The following is an 18127-nucleotide window of genomic DNA, read 5'->3' as shown; positions in this document are numbered from 1 at the left end:
TTTTTCCTTTGACAAATTTCCCATATTTCCTGCTCACCATGAAGGACATCACCTACAGCCCTGCCAAAGTCAACAGAAAGCTTCTTGCTGACTTCAATTTACCTCTAATCAGGCTCTTAAGGTATCACACCAAAAATCCCCACTTTTATCAAAAGCTTCTGTTTTTAGGCAGGCATCAAATCATGCCACCTGGTGGAAATTTATAAGAAAAGTCATGTCTGTGCTTTAAAATAGGAGCATTGTTTAAAAAGTACTAATACTTCACCTTCATCTGTATGTATAGGATTTGCCCATGAAAGTGACTTTAGTTTAAAGCGAAAAGCTCTCCTTTTTCTCTGTGCAGCTCCACTAATGGAAGCTTTTATACTATAGCAGTGGAAGCTCAAGAAAATAATTTTAAAAAAAATGAGCTGCATATGACATATGTACTGTGAACTAGCAGTACTGTTGTTTCAGAAAGCCACTACTGAAGGAGGTGCAGCTCAGCTTAGGAAGCCAGCCAAGTGCCAACTAACAGCAGGCCACCAATATAGCACATGGCATGTGTCCTATTTTGATTTGAGAGAAACAAAACAGGGATCCACGTGATGGTTTTCCAGGACAGTTTCTTGACACATAGGGTATCCATCAAAAGAGCAACGAGGCTGGCACCACCATCTTCCACTACCCAATCCAAACTCCATTATCTCCTTAACTTCTTGTTTATCTCCTCTGCTCTTTACCTGTGATAATGCCTGTACTCTCACACTTTCCTCACAATGGTCCCTCTAATGTGGCATGTATTTTTTGCAATGAATGCTGGAGAAGGCAAAGGGAATCTCACTGAAATTGTAGTCTCAGTGCTTTTTTTTTTTTTTAAAAAGAAAATTAAAGGAGAAATTTGCAGTGGACAACAGCTAGTGGAAAAACCATACTTATGTGCCTGGGTTTTCTACATGTTCTTTACAAGCATCATTAAATAATCTTCACATTTCCTGAAAAGGAAACAGGTGGACAGGCAAGCAGTCTGTGTTATTTCCCTCTATCATAGAGTGGCCATAGAGATGAATCTTAGAAATATATAATAGAATCATGGAATCCTAAGAAATGGAAGAGTCCTTTAAAGGTCATTTAGTCCAACTCTCCTGCAATGAACAGGAACATCCATAGCTAGATCAGGTTGCTCAGAGCCTGATCCAGCCTGGCCTTGAACATCTCCAGGGATGGGCTTCTACCACCTCTCTGGACAATGTGTTCCAGTGCCTCATCACCCTCACTGTAAAAGACTTTTTCCTTATATCCAATCTAAATCTACTCTCTTTAAGTTTGAAGCCATTTCCTCTTGTTGTATCTCTCAGCCTTTCTTCATAGGAGAGGTGCTCCAGCCTGCTGATCATCTTCATGGCAGTCCTCTGGATTTGCCCCAACATTTCTGCATCGTTCTTCTGTTAGGGGCCCTAGGTCTGGATGCAGTACTCCAGATGGGGTCTTACAAAGGCAGACTAGTGGAGGACAATCACCTCATTCATGCTGCTGGCCACCCCTCTCTTTTGATGCAGCCCAAGATATGGATGTCCCCTCAGACTGCAAGTATGTCAGCAGCTGGTGGCTCATGTCCCTAGGTCCTACTTGGCAGGCCTGCTCTCAAGGAGTACTCCCAGTCTGTACAGATATCTGGGATTGTTCCAGCCCAACTGCAACACCTTGCACTTGAGACCAAAATATTTCAAAGACATCTTCAATTAATTATGCTACCATTAGAGTTTCTTTAAATTCAGTATTAAATGCCGTCTAAACAAAATAAATGAATATGTGTGCTATCATTGTATAAGTGCAAGTGATGCTACCTACTTTGAAGAGATCCTGGTATAAGAGCAAAAGCAGAAAAGAGCAGGATTATCTGTATCTGCTGTAAATTCCTGTTTGTCATGATTTTTTACTACATGGGGACCTTTCCAAATTTTTCTTCATTGTTGCTGAACTCATCTTCTAGAATGTGAGATGTTTGCTAAGTACACAGCAAGGAGACCTCACTCACAAAGAGTCGCTCGATCTCACTGAACTATATAGCTAGAACTTTGAACAGAGCAATGATTTTTCTCTCTAGAAAAAAAAAAAAGGTAATAGTAGAAAGAAAGGCAAACAAGCTTAGAGAAAAAAACAAAACAAAACAAAAAGCAAAAAAACCAACAACCTGGGCATGCTTTTACCTCCTGTACCTGATGTTGAGTGTCATCTTCTTACCCTTTATGACAAGGAAACAAACAGCAAAGAATCTGCATTTCTCACTTTTACATATGTGCTTGGCAATGTATGCAGAGCTATACAGGCATGTCAAAATCAGTCTTCTGAAGATCTTCTGAACTCAACATGTAATCCCTTTTGCCCACTGATCTGTGCCTTTCTCTCCATCTACACTCAACCCTCAGCTTTTAGTTCCAAACTAGTCAATCTTTATTTTTTTTTTATTTTCCCTCCAGGTGAAAACAACCTTCTTCCTGGCAAAAAAAAAAGAATATTTCTTTCACAGCTCACCACTGAACAGAAGAGAAAAAGGAAGCAAAACTGCCCATGTGCAAAGCAGCTTATTTTCAGAATCTCTACAAAATATAATTTTGATTTTTTTCTCAACTGGTGGCCTGACTGCTGAACTTTCAAGTCAATCCAATAAAATATCCTACTTAAGATTGAATTACAACAGTGTTTTAGTCATCATTAAAGAGAAAAAGGTCCTGTGAACTATTATTTTTCCAAGTCCTGTCTGCTCAGCCTTACCTTTCCACAGTAATGGAATGGACGGGTCATCACAACTAGAGGCATAACATTTATTACCATCTTCCATCTCATTGTCGACTGTATCACCATTTCCAACATTCTTGCTTTTGAGAGTGAAGAAATTTTGCATCCTCACATTGTACCTGAAAGTGCAAAAAAGGTCTGCTACATTTCTTCATCAAACTTTCAAATACCCGAGAACAATTTCTGCGAGCAAGCAGTACAGCATAGATGCACATTCTCTGACAACTAATAGGAAGTTAAAGAGAAAAGACTACTAAATTCAGTGGCAGTGTAATAGCATAGCAAGGGCTGTACTTCTCTCATAAGATATACCAGAATGCAAAAAAAGACCAGACCACATTCAGGGAAAACAGAACATTGGAGTCATGGATTTTGGAACCAGGACATTCACTATACTATGGCTTCTTCCCTTTTGCACCAGCTGTCAATTTATCTCACTGCTTCTCTGAACATGGTGTTCCCCACTGCAGGCACATATTTGGAACAAAAGTGATTAAGCATGAAAATGCAAGGGACCATAGATAGAAAAATGGCTGGCTGCATTGTTCTCAGGAGGAGAGCCAAGGACAAAACCGCACCAAATGGTCTATTAACAAGAGAAGAAATACAGAAGAAAGAAGCACTTACTTCATGATAAGTATGTAGAATGAATACATAATGATGAGTATAAGGCTTTCCCACCTCAGAGAGACAAAAAAAAGAGTTAAAAGACAACTCAAACACTTGTATCCTTCACAAGTTTTACATAAGAATGTTCATTAAACATCTAGTACAATTCACATTTGTGCATACGGGATTCACATTTTTTAGATTCGATGGTGTCTGAAGAGAATGGGGGAAACAAAGTCTATCAAGTTCTGATAAACATGCAAATAAAATGTAATCCATGTATTCCAAAAACATGCTACATAGACAGAAACCAGAGCTGCACTCTAAGGATCACAATGCCAAGGCATTCTGTTGCATCTGTTCTGAAGCACAGGCTAGGCACTCTTTTAGAGGACTCTTTCAGAAGATGCCTAGGATCTTCCACTGGAATCCCACCTTTTCCCATTCTCTGGGACACCTAGTACAACTGTAAAAGTTAACAACTAGAATAAGAGCAGAACAACTTTCTTAAGTGTCAAATCCAGTTGTTGCTTACAGGTTGCATGAATGAAATCTGTGTATGCTGCAACACCATTAACTGATCAGTCTCATGGTAAATACAGTATGTTACTGAATAGTCTAGGCAACTTACCATTCTATTTTCTCATCATATATGAACTAGAAAGAAAGATAAAAGGAAACATAAGTTTACATTTCTCTCATCTATCTTGAAAACATTCAAATTTATTTAATAAGTACCAGTCATATCTAGCCAGAAGCTACTGGAGATTTCCCCTTTTGACCCTTTCTAACCAGAACTTTCACCATATGGATTATGCCCCTCATAGCTCTAAAGCATAAGATTTTTGGATGAGGCTTGGATCCCTGTTAATGACTGTTACAAATATTTAGTAGAACAGTGTGAGCATATGAGAGACATTTCACTTCTACTCTTAGAAATAAAAACACGTTTTTACCCTGCTCTGTATATTCCTTACGTCTAAATTGGAGAGAGATGGATTTGAAGGGTGGACTATTTGATGGATGAGGAATTGGTTGGATAACCACATCCAGAGAGCTGCAGTCAATGGCTCTGTGTCCAGGTGGAAATCAGCGATAAGAGGGGTCCCTCCAGTTTCTGTACTGGACTCACTAGTATTTAATATATTTATTAACGATGTAGATAGTGGAAGACAGTGGAATCAAGTGCATCCTCAGCAACTCTGCAGCTGACACCAAGCTGGGTGGTGCAGCTGACACAACAGAAGGAAGGGATGCCATCCAAAGGGACCTGGACAGGCTTGAGAAGTAGGCTCATAAGAATATCATGAAATTCAAAAAGGTCAAGTGAAAGGTGCCGAGTTAGGAGAATCCCAAACATCAGTACAAACTAGGAGATGAAAGGATTGAGAGCAGCCTGGCAGAGAAGTACTGATGGATGAAAAACTGGGCATGAGCTGGTAGTGTGTTTGTAGCCCCAAAAGACAATTGTATCCTGGGCTGCATAAAAAGAAGCATGGCCAGCAGAGCAAGGGAGGTGATTCTCTCACTCTACTTCATCCCTGTGAGATTCCAGCAGGAATACTGCCTTCAGTTCTGGAGCAACATAAAAGATGTGGACCTGTTAGTGTGGATCCAAATGAGGGACACAAAAATGATCACAGGGATACATCATCTCTCCTACAAAGAAAAGATTGAGAGCTGGATTTGTTTAGTCTGGAGAAGAGAAGGCTCTCAGAAGATGCTTTTAAGACTTAATGGAAACTTGTAAGAAAAATGGAGAAAGGCTTTTTAAAAAGGCATGTAGTAACCGGTCAAGCAGTAATGGTTTTCAACTGAAAGAGTGTAGACATAGATTAGATATAAGAAATAAATTATTCACTGAGAGTGGTTAGGTACAGAGAAGCTGTACATGCCCCCTCCCAGGAAGTGTTCAGTGGTGGGTTGGATGGGACTTTGAGTTACCTGTCTACTGAGAGATGTGCCTGTCCATGGCAGGGTGGTTGGAACTAGGTGAGTTTTCATTCCCTTCCAACCCAAACCATCCTATGGTTATACGATGCCTTTTAACTTCAGCATCTGATCAGGCAACTAGTGATCTGTACTTCTAGAAATTGAACAAAGTGGCTTCTTCCCTTCCCTGCCACTATAAAAATACATGTTCAGATCTACTTCACTGTTCTAAACAAAGTGATATCTCACTGGTGCTCTATTTAGAAAAATTTACCCAGAATCTGTGAAATAAAACTACTGTGAAGAAACAAGACACAGACACTTTCTCTATTTAAAATAGAGGTGCAAGGTAGAGCTCAAATATTCTCATATCCAGTAGCAGTTTCTCTGAGTCAGAAGAGAGTGCTAACTGCATCATATACTGCTGGTCCCCAGAACTTTACACACCATAGGTACAAAATGAATGAATGTGGATTGACATGATGGACACATATTCTGTGAGACTGTATAAAGTTTTCATATCTGGCAGATACAGTGGTGCTGAGCTTTCACTTCTGGATGTCACCAGAGCTAGTTAGGAAAATAACTGTTAATCAGCACATATCAATGCTTAGCAGATAGTTCCTTCAAAATCGAGGAATAAAAAACTTTAATTGACAAGAGATTTACTTACAACAATAAGTATGATAACAGATAAGGTGTAGTACACAGAGTCTCGGAACACAGCCCACTGGGTAAGACAAACCACCTGAAAAGTATCACAGCTTTAGACAACAAAAGTAAGCAATTCTAAAGACAAAACAATGGCTTCCATCTTGCAATCATTTGGTTATTACATGAGCAGAACTTCGCTTAATCATTCTGGAACAGATAGTAGTTTTATGCTAACAGGATCTCATCAGTCTGTTAGACAATGTATCTATAATAACCAGTATTGATAAAAATAATCTAAAACCTCCCATTTATGAAATAGATTTCTTACTAATAATATTTTAGTTCGCTATAATTTCAACTGTAAAGTACAACTCATAGTGCAACAAAGCAATGGCTCCCATATCATTCTAATTGTGGATGACTAGCAGACTAAATACAGAAAACTATAAGATACACAGTCTAACCATCCACTGAATAGATACAAGAAATCTCATGACTTTGTCCTAATTTTTTTTTTTTTTTAAATCAGAATCAGAACCAGGAAAGATTAACAGAAGCCACTGATCATCTGATTGTAGACACAGTCTTGTATGAAGAGGAATGAGGTTCCTCTGTATGCTGCACGTTCAGAGTGCTGAAACTGCAGTTGAACTTTTTGGAAACGTTTGCTATTTGCAAAGCATTCCATAATTTTTTTTCTCAAGCTGATAATTCTTCAGCTGCCAGCTCATTTTTTGTTGGCTTTGTTGTGTTTTTATTAATGGTTCTTCCTTATTTTTTTTTTTCCTCAAATACCTGTTCATGCAAACCAATCAAATACGAGCAATTGAACTCCACTAAGAGAAGCATCTTACTAACCTGTCCTGCAAACAATCCACATACACCTACAATGCAGAGGATGTTGAAAACAGCTGAACCGACAATGGTCCCTACTCCAACATCTCCATGAGTGATAAATACACCTGCAGAGGAAAAAATGTTACCTCCACCATTTCATTTTAGGCCACAGATAATTAGTCAAAACATGTATACTACTCAAGAACAACAAATCATTTGAGAGTTTTACTGAAATATATTTCATAATAAACGCTCATTTCCCTGTGGAATATTTTGTGCCTAGCTAGCAGCTTCACATTTTTGGATGAACATGTCTATATGTACGTATTGTATATGTATTTTTATTAAAATTAAATAATTGCCTTACCCACTTAGTTCTACACTAAGTTCTGTATTTCACACTTCAGATGATACTGACGTAGTAATTCATTCAAATGAGTGAAAAATATCTCCACTCACATCAGAAGCATGAAATTCCTTTCACATAGTATTATAAAGCATAGAAACCTCTCTCTTAGGCATTCAATATTTAGCAGCTTCTTGGAATGTCTCATAGCAGTAAGAGATTCTTACCTCAAAAAACTGCGAGTCTTCTTGGGAGCAGTAACATGTGCCTTCTAACTCCAACAGGCAAACAAGATTCAAACTTAAGTTGTTCTAGTACCAAATTTCACATTTCCTTTAGTTCCAAACTAAACTATGCCTCAAATACCTATCTGTAACAGAATTCTATCAGAATTTAAGTGCAGGAAGAGATCTCTATGTATTATCCAGTTTAATCTTCAACACTGAGATAGGACCAAAGATAACTTCTTACTTCTTGAATGCACTACAGAGCTGTGTCTTGTACTTCAAATCTTTCACTAAAGGGAGCCTTAAAGACAGACTTTTTTTTTTTTTGAGATTACCTTTAAGATAATAATTTCTGAACCTCCTACCATTTTGTGTGTGTATGTGTGCGCGTGTGTGTGTCAATGCATCTGTTCTATTTTGTCTGCAATTCCTCTGAAACTCATAAAATCATTGGATATAATATTCCAAATGCTGTCTAGTGGAACTGAGCAAGGCAGGATACTTTATAAAGCTGGTGCTTTATAAATGGGTCTAATACAATATCATCTGTTATTTGCAAGATCCCATCATCCACTATTATTTGACTCCTGCTTCTGTTGCAATACATCAATGCCCTTTCAGATCTACAGCCCTCCGAGCAGTTACTATACCCATTGGGTATATATTCACTTCATTATTTTTATGCTTCCCATTTTCTGACATTAAACTTCATCCTGATGATTTCAAATTGGTCAAGATCCTTCTTTATGTCAGCCTTCCATCTAGTGTCCATTTTTTCACTCAAGTCATATATAAAAAATAAGTCTGAAATTTGTAGGATGTCTTCAAGTGCATCACCAGCTTTAAACCTAGCTTTTAGTTAATTAATATTTGAAATCTGCTTTCTAATAATTTGGGCATGATTTTATAGTACATTCCTTTAGACTGCATTTCCCTAAAGCTTGTATGACCGTCAGTCATGATAGTAGCAGAAAGTATATTAAAGCTTTACTAAAAACAGATGAATCACATTTGCTGCATTCTCCCTTCCCTACTAGCATAATCCTGTCTTAAATGGTTCTGCTTTGCCGCTGAGACCTTCTTTCTATATAATTAATCCCTAATAGTATAGAGATTACTTGAAAAAATTCAGTAATGTACACAGAACATTATGTCTTTCTGATTTTAGCAGACCTATATTAATTTGCTCTTCTTCCTTATTTCTTGTTCTCCTACTTCCTTGCTAAAATTAATTTCCTTAATTTATGACAAAAGAAGCAAAAGACACATCAAATACCTCTAATTCTTTCTCAAGGGACAGCAATACAATACAACTCTTCTTTTACTTTCAGTACTCAGAATCAACCATTCCTCTCTGTGTTCTGAGAGGAGATTCACAGTTTCATGAGATATTTTGAGTAGTTAATTATACCATGCACCCCAGATTAGCTGACAGTTGCAATTGCTGACTGTAGTTTGACAGAAGAATAGTAGCACTTCTGGATGCCTCTGCTTGACCTGCTGCTGATTTTTTAAGAGCTTTCATGAAAGCCAGCGTGTGGGTTCCATACCTATAACAGATGCAAACAGCTCTGGCGTGGAGCTCCCTGCAGCCATGAATGTGGCTCCAGCAACATCTTCACTCAAATGTAGTCTCTGGAAGAGAAATATTGGATATGTCAGCACTGTTCCTCATTTTACAGTGCGCAGTTATACAGCTGTAACAATAGAAGTTCTACATTTTTTGGCCACCGAGCTATTAAAGAACAAACAGTTCCCATGATACGTTGCCTCCTGGCAAATATACCTTGGGCAAATAAAATGCTTTTAAATGCTAAGTCAGTGGTCACATAATACTATCTACTTCTAAATAACTAATCAGATGATAGTGGCTTTGACGTTAGAGAGAAGCATCTCTTGCACACTCAAAAAGATTGTAAACTCCAATGGCTTTCAAGAATTCAATTTTGGAATTCTAAACACAATCATGCAAGAATTAAGGCCAATTCTTGGAGTCTCTAAAATTTTAAAACTGGTAACAGAAAAATATAACCTCTGATTGAAACTTACTAACAACAGTCCTATTTCTATCTTCACTTACAACAAAATTAGTCCAATTAGATGCAGACAAGCCCGTGCATGGCAGTTAGAGCTATTTTTATGACAGTGTCTCTTAAGCACTAATAGGATATAAGTGCCTTAGATTTCTAAGACCAGTAGAGATGTTTAGCTTCAAAAGTGGGCTGCGACTGTCTGAGGATATTTTCCTTCAACGATAAAGACAGCTTTTTTGAGACCACCTAGACTAATTGCTAGTATCTCATTTCTCTTCAAAGGACAGAAAAGTGATTAGTGACATAAAAGATCAGTACAGAAATAATGTATTTCTCAGGCAGTATGCAACATTTTAAGTTGATAAAAATGGCATGCTACAAAACATGACAAAACAGAAACACGTTTTCTTATTTTATCATGCGATCTATCACTAGTCATACTGCTGAAGGAGCTCAAATGTAAGTACACAATTTCAATTCTTCTTAGCTGTCTCAATGTTCAGAAGAACATGAGACAAAATACAAAGATTTTAAGAAAGAACAACAAATTAATTGGTACAACCCAACTAGTACAATTTAAAGCTGAAGACAGAAGATCTGAAAAGGGAAATAACAGATTCCTACTTAATACTTTGTTCATCTTGGTTGCCTCTGTTAATTCTTCCACCTGTCCCTCTACCAATAAGTAAAAGTACATAGCTCTACATAACATTAATAGGAATTGCAGATCTGTCTACGTATCCATAGGAAAACTGACATGTTTTTATATTAATTACATGCATTTTTCAGAAAATGGTCACTTCTATTAAAAAACTGAAGATGAGTTTTCCAATTTTGCCATCAAAATGGAAGAAAAATCTTGTTTTGTATTGTGTATGCACTTCGCAATAGTCCACCAAACACTTGACCAATATAAAATGTTCTTGTATAGGTTCTAACTCCTCCTGATTATCACTCTTAGTTAGAATTCTACATGTAATTTTTCAACATCTTCACGGCAATTATGTAAAGGAATTTGTTAATTTTTTTTAATATAAAAATACATATTCTCATTCCATATCAAATCACAAGAGATACTTTTCATATACATTCTCCCTTTCTCCACTTGATCCTAGGCACCTGCCCCATGTTGATACAGTGGTGAACACTTAACAAAAATTGTACAGCCAACACATTAATTTGTAAATGCATGATTTTTTTTTTCCACAAATGAATCTTAAAACTAGAGTACAGTAACAAACCCAAATCATCCATATTTCACATCCATCCTACATACATGCTTCAGATACTCAAGAGTGGATTTTGCTAACTGACCTCCCGAAATTTTTCATTTTTGCTCCTTGAATGAGCCCATGGGGACCAATGGGCTAAGATTACAGTGTAGATTTTTCACGGAATGCCTTAATACTCTGAATAGGACTGCAGCCAAAAAATTAACAGGAAGGAACTCCAAACAATGAGGGCACAAAATGTTCACTGCAGTGTATAAATACATTTTCAAAAGAGGAATAAAGTTCTTTAACATACCTCACAAATTTTCTCTAAGGATGGAACAAAGAAGTCATCACATACTATAGCCAAAGCATAGAACATATACAGAGCCTGTAAGAAAATAAATTCAAGAAATACTTCAGATATTTCCTCTGTATAAAAAGAAGAAAAAGGAAATACTACATTAATTCAGACAGGTAAGAATACACAGCTTCATTTTCTACCCCATTTTAAACAAAAACACCTCTGCTGATCAATGAATGGCATAAAAGTAGATTCTTATACCTAGGGTTAGGACAGTAATGGTTGCCAAATCCTAGAATATAAAAAGTATGACTGAATGAAAAGGGTGTAAAAAAAAAATTTCACAGACAGGAAAGTAACAGGCAGGACTTTAACAAGTTACATGGTCCTCATTTATATTTTCAATCGATTACTGGATGAAGTAATTGAAAAGAAAGCAACACTGTGCAAATTAGCAACATAAAATAATCATACCTAGAAATAAGAGGACCCTGACCACGGCTCATTGCAACACACCTCTCAGTAATGATTCTGATTTCATGCATATTTGCAATGCTCCCTCTATATTATGTGACCTTATGTTTCCTGCAAGTAGGCCTAATTCTGCTGTTCTCCATCAAAAACGTCTCCTTTGTTACATTATTTTTCCTGAGCTGAGAATGGAAAACTGGAGCCTGTAGGTCTTATTTGTTTTGCTTTTTCTACAATAAAATATAAATCTTAATGTGTTTTTTTTATATATATATTTCATCATGGTTTTTTGTTTGTTTGTTTTAATTACAATTGCATCTTTTGCATAGAGGCACAATAAAAAACAAAGAGACTCAAGAATCTTCCACATCATAGATTATGTCATCAACAAAGGAACTCCAAACCCTGTTTACAGTCCCTCTAAGCTTCACGGAGCCTAGATTTTATCTGCAAGAGGATGAATATACAGGCACTGTAAATTTAGACCTGTATAATATTCTTAAATAAATGCTACTTTCTGAGCATTTGTACCCACACAGGGATATCTAAAATATGAAATCAAAGTATTAAAAATATGTCGATAAATACAGAGGCCTGTTTGTTAAGGGTTAATGATCAGTAACTAACATGATCAATATCTTACAAAAGAAATAAAAGAAAAAGAAAAATTAAGCACAGTAGAAGAAAACTTACAGCAATGATGTGAAGGAGAACCCCTCCTTGCTGCCGTTCTTTATTTGTGAATATATCCTCAGGAAATTCATGAATGGCTGAAACAGAAGTATACATATTTTATATATTTTACAGGACCTACAAACAGAATATTGAAGAATAAGGATATACCTGTAGAAAAATATGACCAAACGTGAGCGTATCTTCCCACTTAGTACATTACAACCTGCCAAATCAGAATCTCTTTTCTGCTCTGTAGAAAAAAACAGAGAACTGAAACTATTATAGGTGTCACTATTTACCATCATACTAGTCACCTAAACTAACCTCTAGAGTACCAAACATGACATACTATTAATGCCTTATTTTCAGAATTAACTCTCCTGAATGCTCTCTAAGTATACCTCAAAGTGGTCAGCACAGGCACTAAAAACATCATTCTGAAATAATAGTCTTTAAGTGTGACTTGCTCCGAAATATTCTGCAGTGACTGTAACAATCCATCAAGTTCTTAACTACAAATTTTTATACAACTCTGCAAATCAAACAACAAATTGTTCACAAAGAATAAAGTGATTCCAAGAATTTTCCCATGAAGACTAATATCAATATCTAGCAAAAGAAGAGATGAAACAGAAACAATATGTGGACCATAGGAATGTGCGAAGTCATGAGTTCTGGGATTAATTTTGTGTGGCATTGAGGTTGTATAGTTCAACTGAAGAATTTATGTTAAACACAGAGGCAAGAGGGTGAAAAAGGGACTGAGTTACCCGCAGTCACCAAACACACTTGAAATTCTTAGCTGTAGTGAGAGGACACTCTAGTTTCAGACTAGAATTACTTTTCAATTCTGAAGTGTTTGAGTTTTTTATAAGTACAAAAACACCCTGTTTGTAGTAGATATATTCACATGCTTCATGTGTTTAGCTTCATAAAGATTTGAACCCTGTTTGTATGCAATGGTAGAGATTTCATAGCTTGTTTTTTCACTTGCTGTCCACTACAACACATTAACTTGGAATAAATATTTTGGCAATAGGTTGTTTTTAAAACCTTATATACATAAATCTTACCTTCCTTCCAAAAGTCCAATTTACCATTTTGTGAAATCTCCCTAAATTCTTCAACCTACTATTTGAAAATCACTACAGTTTGCCTAACAGTGCTAACAATAAGTAAAACACTTAAAAATTCAACAACAATGACTTACTGCAATTCCTTTACTGATTTCAGTAGGCCTTTCATTAAGACCTGCTCTCACTAAGACCTATTGTATTCCAACAGGAACCAGAATTAGCACTTCATATGTTGAACGTAGCTTTTCCAAGATAAAGATACTTCTTTTCTTTTAAATCTTAGAAAACAAAAATCGTTCAAATTTATTGTAAATTTTCTTTAGATACTTCTGATACTTCTAATCGTAGGTAAATGTTGTATTTCTGGTCCTCCTTCTGTAACCACAAGGAAAAATGAAAGTAACCACTGAACAAGCAGAATGCCATTCAAGAGTATACAGAGTACCTCTGCACCTAAAGATCATCAGCACACCAGCACTTTTCAGGATTTGTTTCAAGAGAGTGGACCCAGGTTGCTGCATAACTGCACATCACAGCCTGTGAGCTGCACGCGAGTGGATCTGTGGCCTTACAAAACAGAATTGCTGTATAAATACAAGTCATACCACGAGTAAAAGGCATTGCCTATCAATCCAAACAAGCTAAAGTACTTGTAAAATAAAAAAAAAAAATGCCACTTTCCTTTCTGTACAGCTTTTCATTGCTTACCTGCAAACAAGGAAAATGACAGCAGAAATATAACATTAAGTGGGAGAAAACTGGTTGCACTGTAGTCTTGAGGTATTGTATTTACAGTGAACATCAGAAAAACCCATAAGTTGCTGGTCAAGATGCAGCAATCTGCAGTGACTTTATCTACAGATGAGTATTTTAAGATACTGGAAGAACCTTATATAAATTTAACAGTCAAGTGGGCTTCCTGTAGTAATCTATTACTATTGTATATCATATACTACTATATATATATATATGTATATACTTAGAGTAGTGTATGTATATACTTAGAGTAGTGTATACTGTACTGTTATTAGTTTGTATACAATTTAGTAAAATTCAGTAATAGCATTCCCTCCATGTGGCAATTATGGAGGAACATCCTTTTGGAGCAATATTGGAAAGTCAAAAATATAAGAACTAATCAGCCTCACTTGCTGCCAAATGCAAAATTTCTCAGAGGAGTTATTTGCTACCATATGAAATGCAGAGTAGGAAAAATTAATCAGCACCCAAAGCATATGTTTTAAATAAAACTTCGGCTATTAAAAATTAATATTAATTAAAATTATTAATAACTAAAAAAACATTAAGGAGCCCTCTTCTTCAGGAGAAAAGAGTGTTACAGCTTCTGACTGTATATAAGCTATACATGCTTCTCTACGATATGGTCCTTTTACTACTTTTCTGAAAGAGTCGTCAAGCACTGGAATGGGCTGCCCAGGGAGATGGTGGAGTCACTGACCCTGGAGGTATTCAAGGAATGTTTGGACGTTGTGCTGAGGGACATGGTTTAGTTGGTACTATTGGTTATAGGTGGATGGTTGGACTGGATGATCATGTAGGTCTTCTCCAACCTTGGTGATTCTGTCCTTCCTGCAATACTGGCTAAAATACCATGACCAACATGGGAGCATACAAACCATGTATTTAAACAACTACGTTCTTTATTACACTCTCCATTTGTCCTTCATCTCCTCCATTCGAAACAGGGCTGCAGAAGTACAAGTATTCCAGCAATGGCCCAGGACTGCAGAGATAATAGCCCTGGTCTGAGTCTCCAGTAATGCTGAAGTAGAACTACAGTATGGGGTGCATCCTTCCACAAAATGGGAAAGTTTGTAAAGGTTTGTACCCACCATGACAAGTACAGTGCAAGAAACATCATTTCTCCTACTGCCACCCAGAGGGAATATTCCCTGTTGCATGATTTGGCAAAACTAATGTGTCATCAGGGGAGCTATTACCCAGCCGGCAATTTCTTTCCCTTGGCTGTAGAATGTTTTACAGCATAACACTAACAGTGGTTGAACCAATATAAACCAAAATCTCAAGAAACAGTAATAAAAAACAGTAACAGTATCTTGCTAGTGCAACTTCACTTATGCAAAGTTGATACTAAATAGGAAATCAGAAGACCAGAAGATGTCAAAGAAAAGAAGAGGGAAATGAGCCAAGACTTCCGAAGGAAAGAAGCCAAGGAAAAGCAAAGCAGCTTCATTACAAACCAACATGGTTCATATGTAGAGTAAGATGATGTTGTACTTCTAATAAATAGCTGCTTGAACTAAACACCTCCTCATTTCAGAGAAGTACTTTCATATGAATAAGCACAAAGGCAGCTTCTCTCTAATGTAGCACTTCTTTCTAAACAGAACTCATATCATGCAGTTCTTCTAATACATACCACAGAATCTTTAGTAGTCAGGGAAATTAAACAAGTTTCTGGATTCTGCTAAATAAGATTTCATCCTTAATGAAATGGCTATCTGCCAGCGATATCCAAGGTAAAGTCTGCAGCTTTTTAGCTTATTTGCTTTTTTCATGGTTTTACTATCCAGATAATCTAAATTTTGAATAATCATCGTCTATAAAGTCTGTATTTTTCCTTATTTACTCACTGTATTGTGTTTTCAAGATTTTAAACACAGATCTGTTTTTCTTATCCACAGCTCTGGTAATCCGGTTGATCACGAAAAGACTGTCTGGACTCAGATTCCTCAGGCCTGGGTATCTTCATCACTTAAGCAAAGGGCAGTGGTATTGTCTCATCTGTACAAGCTAACAAAGAGGATATGTCATTACTGTGTTTCTGCTCTGCCCACACCCTATAGTATGGTGGGTACAGGCAGGAAAGCACTGCTCTACCTCAGCAGAGATATTTTCTCATTTACGGGAGACGTGGCGATCTGGCAGCCTGAGTGGGAGCTACATCTCCTCAGTTTTCACTGAAAAGAGACAGAACAGATGGGAAGAGGAGCTGAAATGAAGAGCAGTACATCTAACAGGGCTAACTTTTGCCAAAAAAGGAGAAGAACATACACCAATCCTCTTTAAATCATCTAGAAATACAGAAATATTTATCCTGCTGGTACTGTTGCAAACTCATGACTCCTGCAGCTTAACCTATCAAGCACAGGGGGAAGGGAGGGCACAAGAAGGCCAAGTCTATACTGAAATTGTGATTGTTCTGCAGCTTGCTCCCCCTCTCCAAAAATGACATGAGCAGGGACACAAGGAAAGCTTCTCTAACCACGAATTTGAGGTGGTGACACTGCCACCTTTTACCCCAAATGTTGAAAATATTAAAAACATCTTGATTATAATATGGCAGGAAGGATGACTCACTTTTGATAGAAAGCTCTGGCTGAGCTGCCTGTGGCTAAGGAGCTAACACAAGTATGCAAATAGCATGCCCCAGAACAGCACATCACAAAAGCCACAGAGCTTAAGATGTCTGCCTGGCTCTGGAACGAAGACCTGATCTGCAGCAGACAGGGGTAACCCAGGCATGCCAGTGACACTGGCCCGTGCTTAGGCTGTTACCAGATTACTTCTGGGTTCCAACAGAGCATTGTTCCCATATGCCCTGTCCATACCATGTGAGGCTGTCTGCCAATGAAGTTAAATTTCAAAATCTCCTAAGCCTGACAGAACATCTCAATGACCACGTGGATCTGAGGTTTTATAACCTGCCTTGACACGTGATCTCTTCACCTTATCAGCTCTTGATTTACTCACACAGGCAACAAACAAGCTGACTCTTAATATCTGCTAAACGTTCAAGCATGTTACACTTCTTTAATTTCTCCTCATAGGAAGAAAGGAGCTGTAGCTGTTTGAAAATACACTATCAAGTGGCTCCCCTCTGCCTTTGCAATGAAGGTGATCAGGCAAATAACACACAAATCTTTTCTTTGTTAAAGTTCTTGGGGAATATTTTCTGCTAATCTATAGCAGTTCACATTGAATGGAATTTTTTGCAATACTGAGTTCAAGAAATGTTTGGACAATGCTCTCAGAAACGTAATTTGCTTTTTGGGTGGTCTCATGTGGAGTAGGTCCTAGTGATCCTTGTGCAGTTCCTCCAACTTGGGATTTGATTGTAATTCTGAAATGCCTGCACATCGTTCCTCCTCTGCCCTGGGTAGACATGTCAGGATACATTACATATACAAGCTGTGATATCTACTCCTAGCTTTCTGTGTGTGCCCACCATTGGACTCACCCAGGGCACATGTATAAGGAGAGTAAGGACAGGCAAAAGGCAGAATCAATACTTCCACGCTATCTCCCTCCATAAGCATACTCATAAGTCAGATAGAATATTTCTATTTAGTACCATTTGTTTAAGTACTGCAAGCAGCTTTAGTCAACTCTGCACTTAGTGTGTTTATATTTATGTGCAATTTCCTTTTTACATTGCAGAGCCTCATCTTCCTCAGGCTGGGTGTTACATTCAACTACGTGTATTTGTACCTCAGTTATGGAACACCAACTTTCACTGTGTGCAGAAATGAGCTTCTTTGGATGCCTCTCTTGAAAATGGATGCATTGTTACTAGGCATCAGCAGTAAAATGTCAACAGTCTGTGCACCAGAAGTTGAAATCGCAAGTCTCCTTGGTACTGTAACTTGCACTAATTCATAATTCCACACCAACATAATCCATTTGAAGATTTGAGTGAAAGCCAGGAAATCACCACTCCTACCATCCCCACACAATGCAGAGTCCCCGTGTCAGCTGAGTTGCTCTGAATTGGATAAGTATGCCTTAGAATCACCCTTGCTTTCAAAACATTTGTGGTTTTAGCCAACTGTGTTCTTCAAAATCAACACACAGGGACGATTTTTACTGAAAGCAGGTCATCGCTCTGAATCAATGGAAGAAACTCTTCCCATATTCTCTTTTCCACTGTCAAGATGTCAAGAGAGTCATCCCCTTGTTCCATTTCACATATTAGCTCAGATGATAGAGCAG

The 18127-nt window shown here is 37.5% G+C and overlaps 1 protein-coding gene across 3 annotated transcripts in view; it reads right to left on the bottom strand.

Moving 5' to 3' along the window:
- SLC24A4 (solute carrier family 24 member 4) overlaps positions 1-18127 on the bottom strand; it is a 76486-nt gene that overhangs the window by 21617 nt on the left and 36742 nt on the right. The window contains exons 1-9 of one of the 3 annotated variants that reach the window (XM_031553654.1): positions 12246-13109; positions 12096-12172; positions 10944-11018; positions 8934-9018; positions 6832-6935; positions 5993-6067; positions 4019-4044; positions 3406-3459; positions 2755-2897 (exon numbers count right to left, since the gene is read on the bottom strand). In XM_031553654.1, the coding sequence (XP_031409514.1) occupies positions 2755-2897; positions 3406-3459; positions 4019-4044; positions 5993-6067; positions 6832-6935; positions 8934-9018; positions 10944-11009 (553 nt within the window). In that variant the 5' untranslated portion in view covers positions 11010-11018; positions 12096-12172; positions 12246-13109. Of the gene's footprint in view, positions 1-2754; positions 2898-3405; positions 3460-4018; positions 4045-5992; positions 6068-6831; positions 6936-8933; positions 9019-10943; positions 11019-12095; positions 12173-12245; positions 13110-18127 lie in introns of those variants that run through there. The other 2 variants (XM_031553653.1, XM_031553652.1) reach the window with 2 other exon arrangements.

The sequence above is a fragment of the Meleagris gallopavo genome, chromosome 5 (genome assembly GCF_000146605.3).
Source record: "Meleagris gallopavo isolate NT-WF06-2002-E0010 breed Aviagen turkey brand Nicholas breeding stock chromosome 5, Turkey_5.1, whole genome shotgun sequence".
NCBI lineage: Eukaryota > Metazoa > Chordata > Aves > Galliformes > Phasianidae > Meleagris > Meleagris gallopavo.
This window is presented reverse-complemented; position numbering and strand designations above follow the sequence as displayed.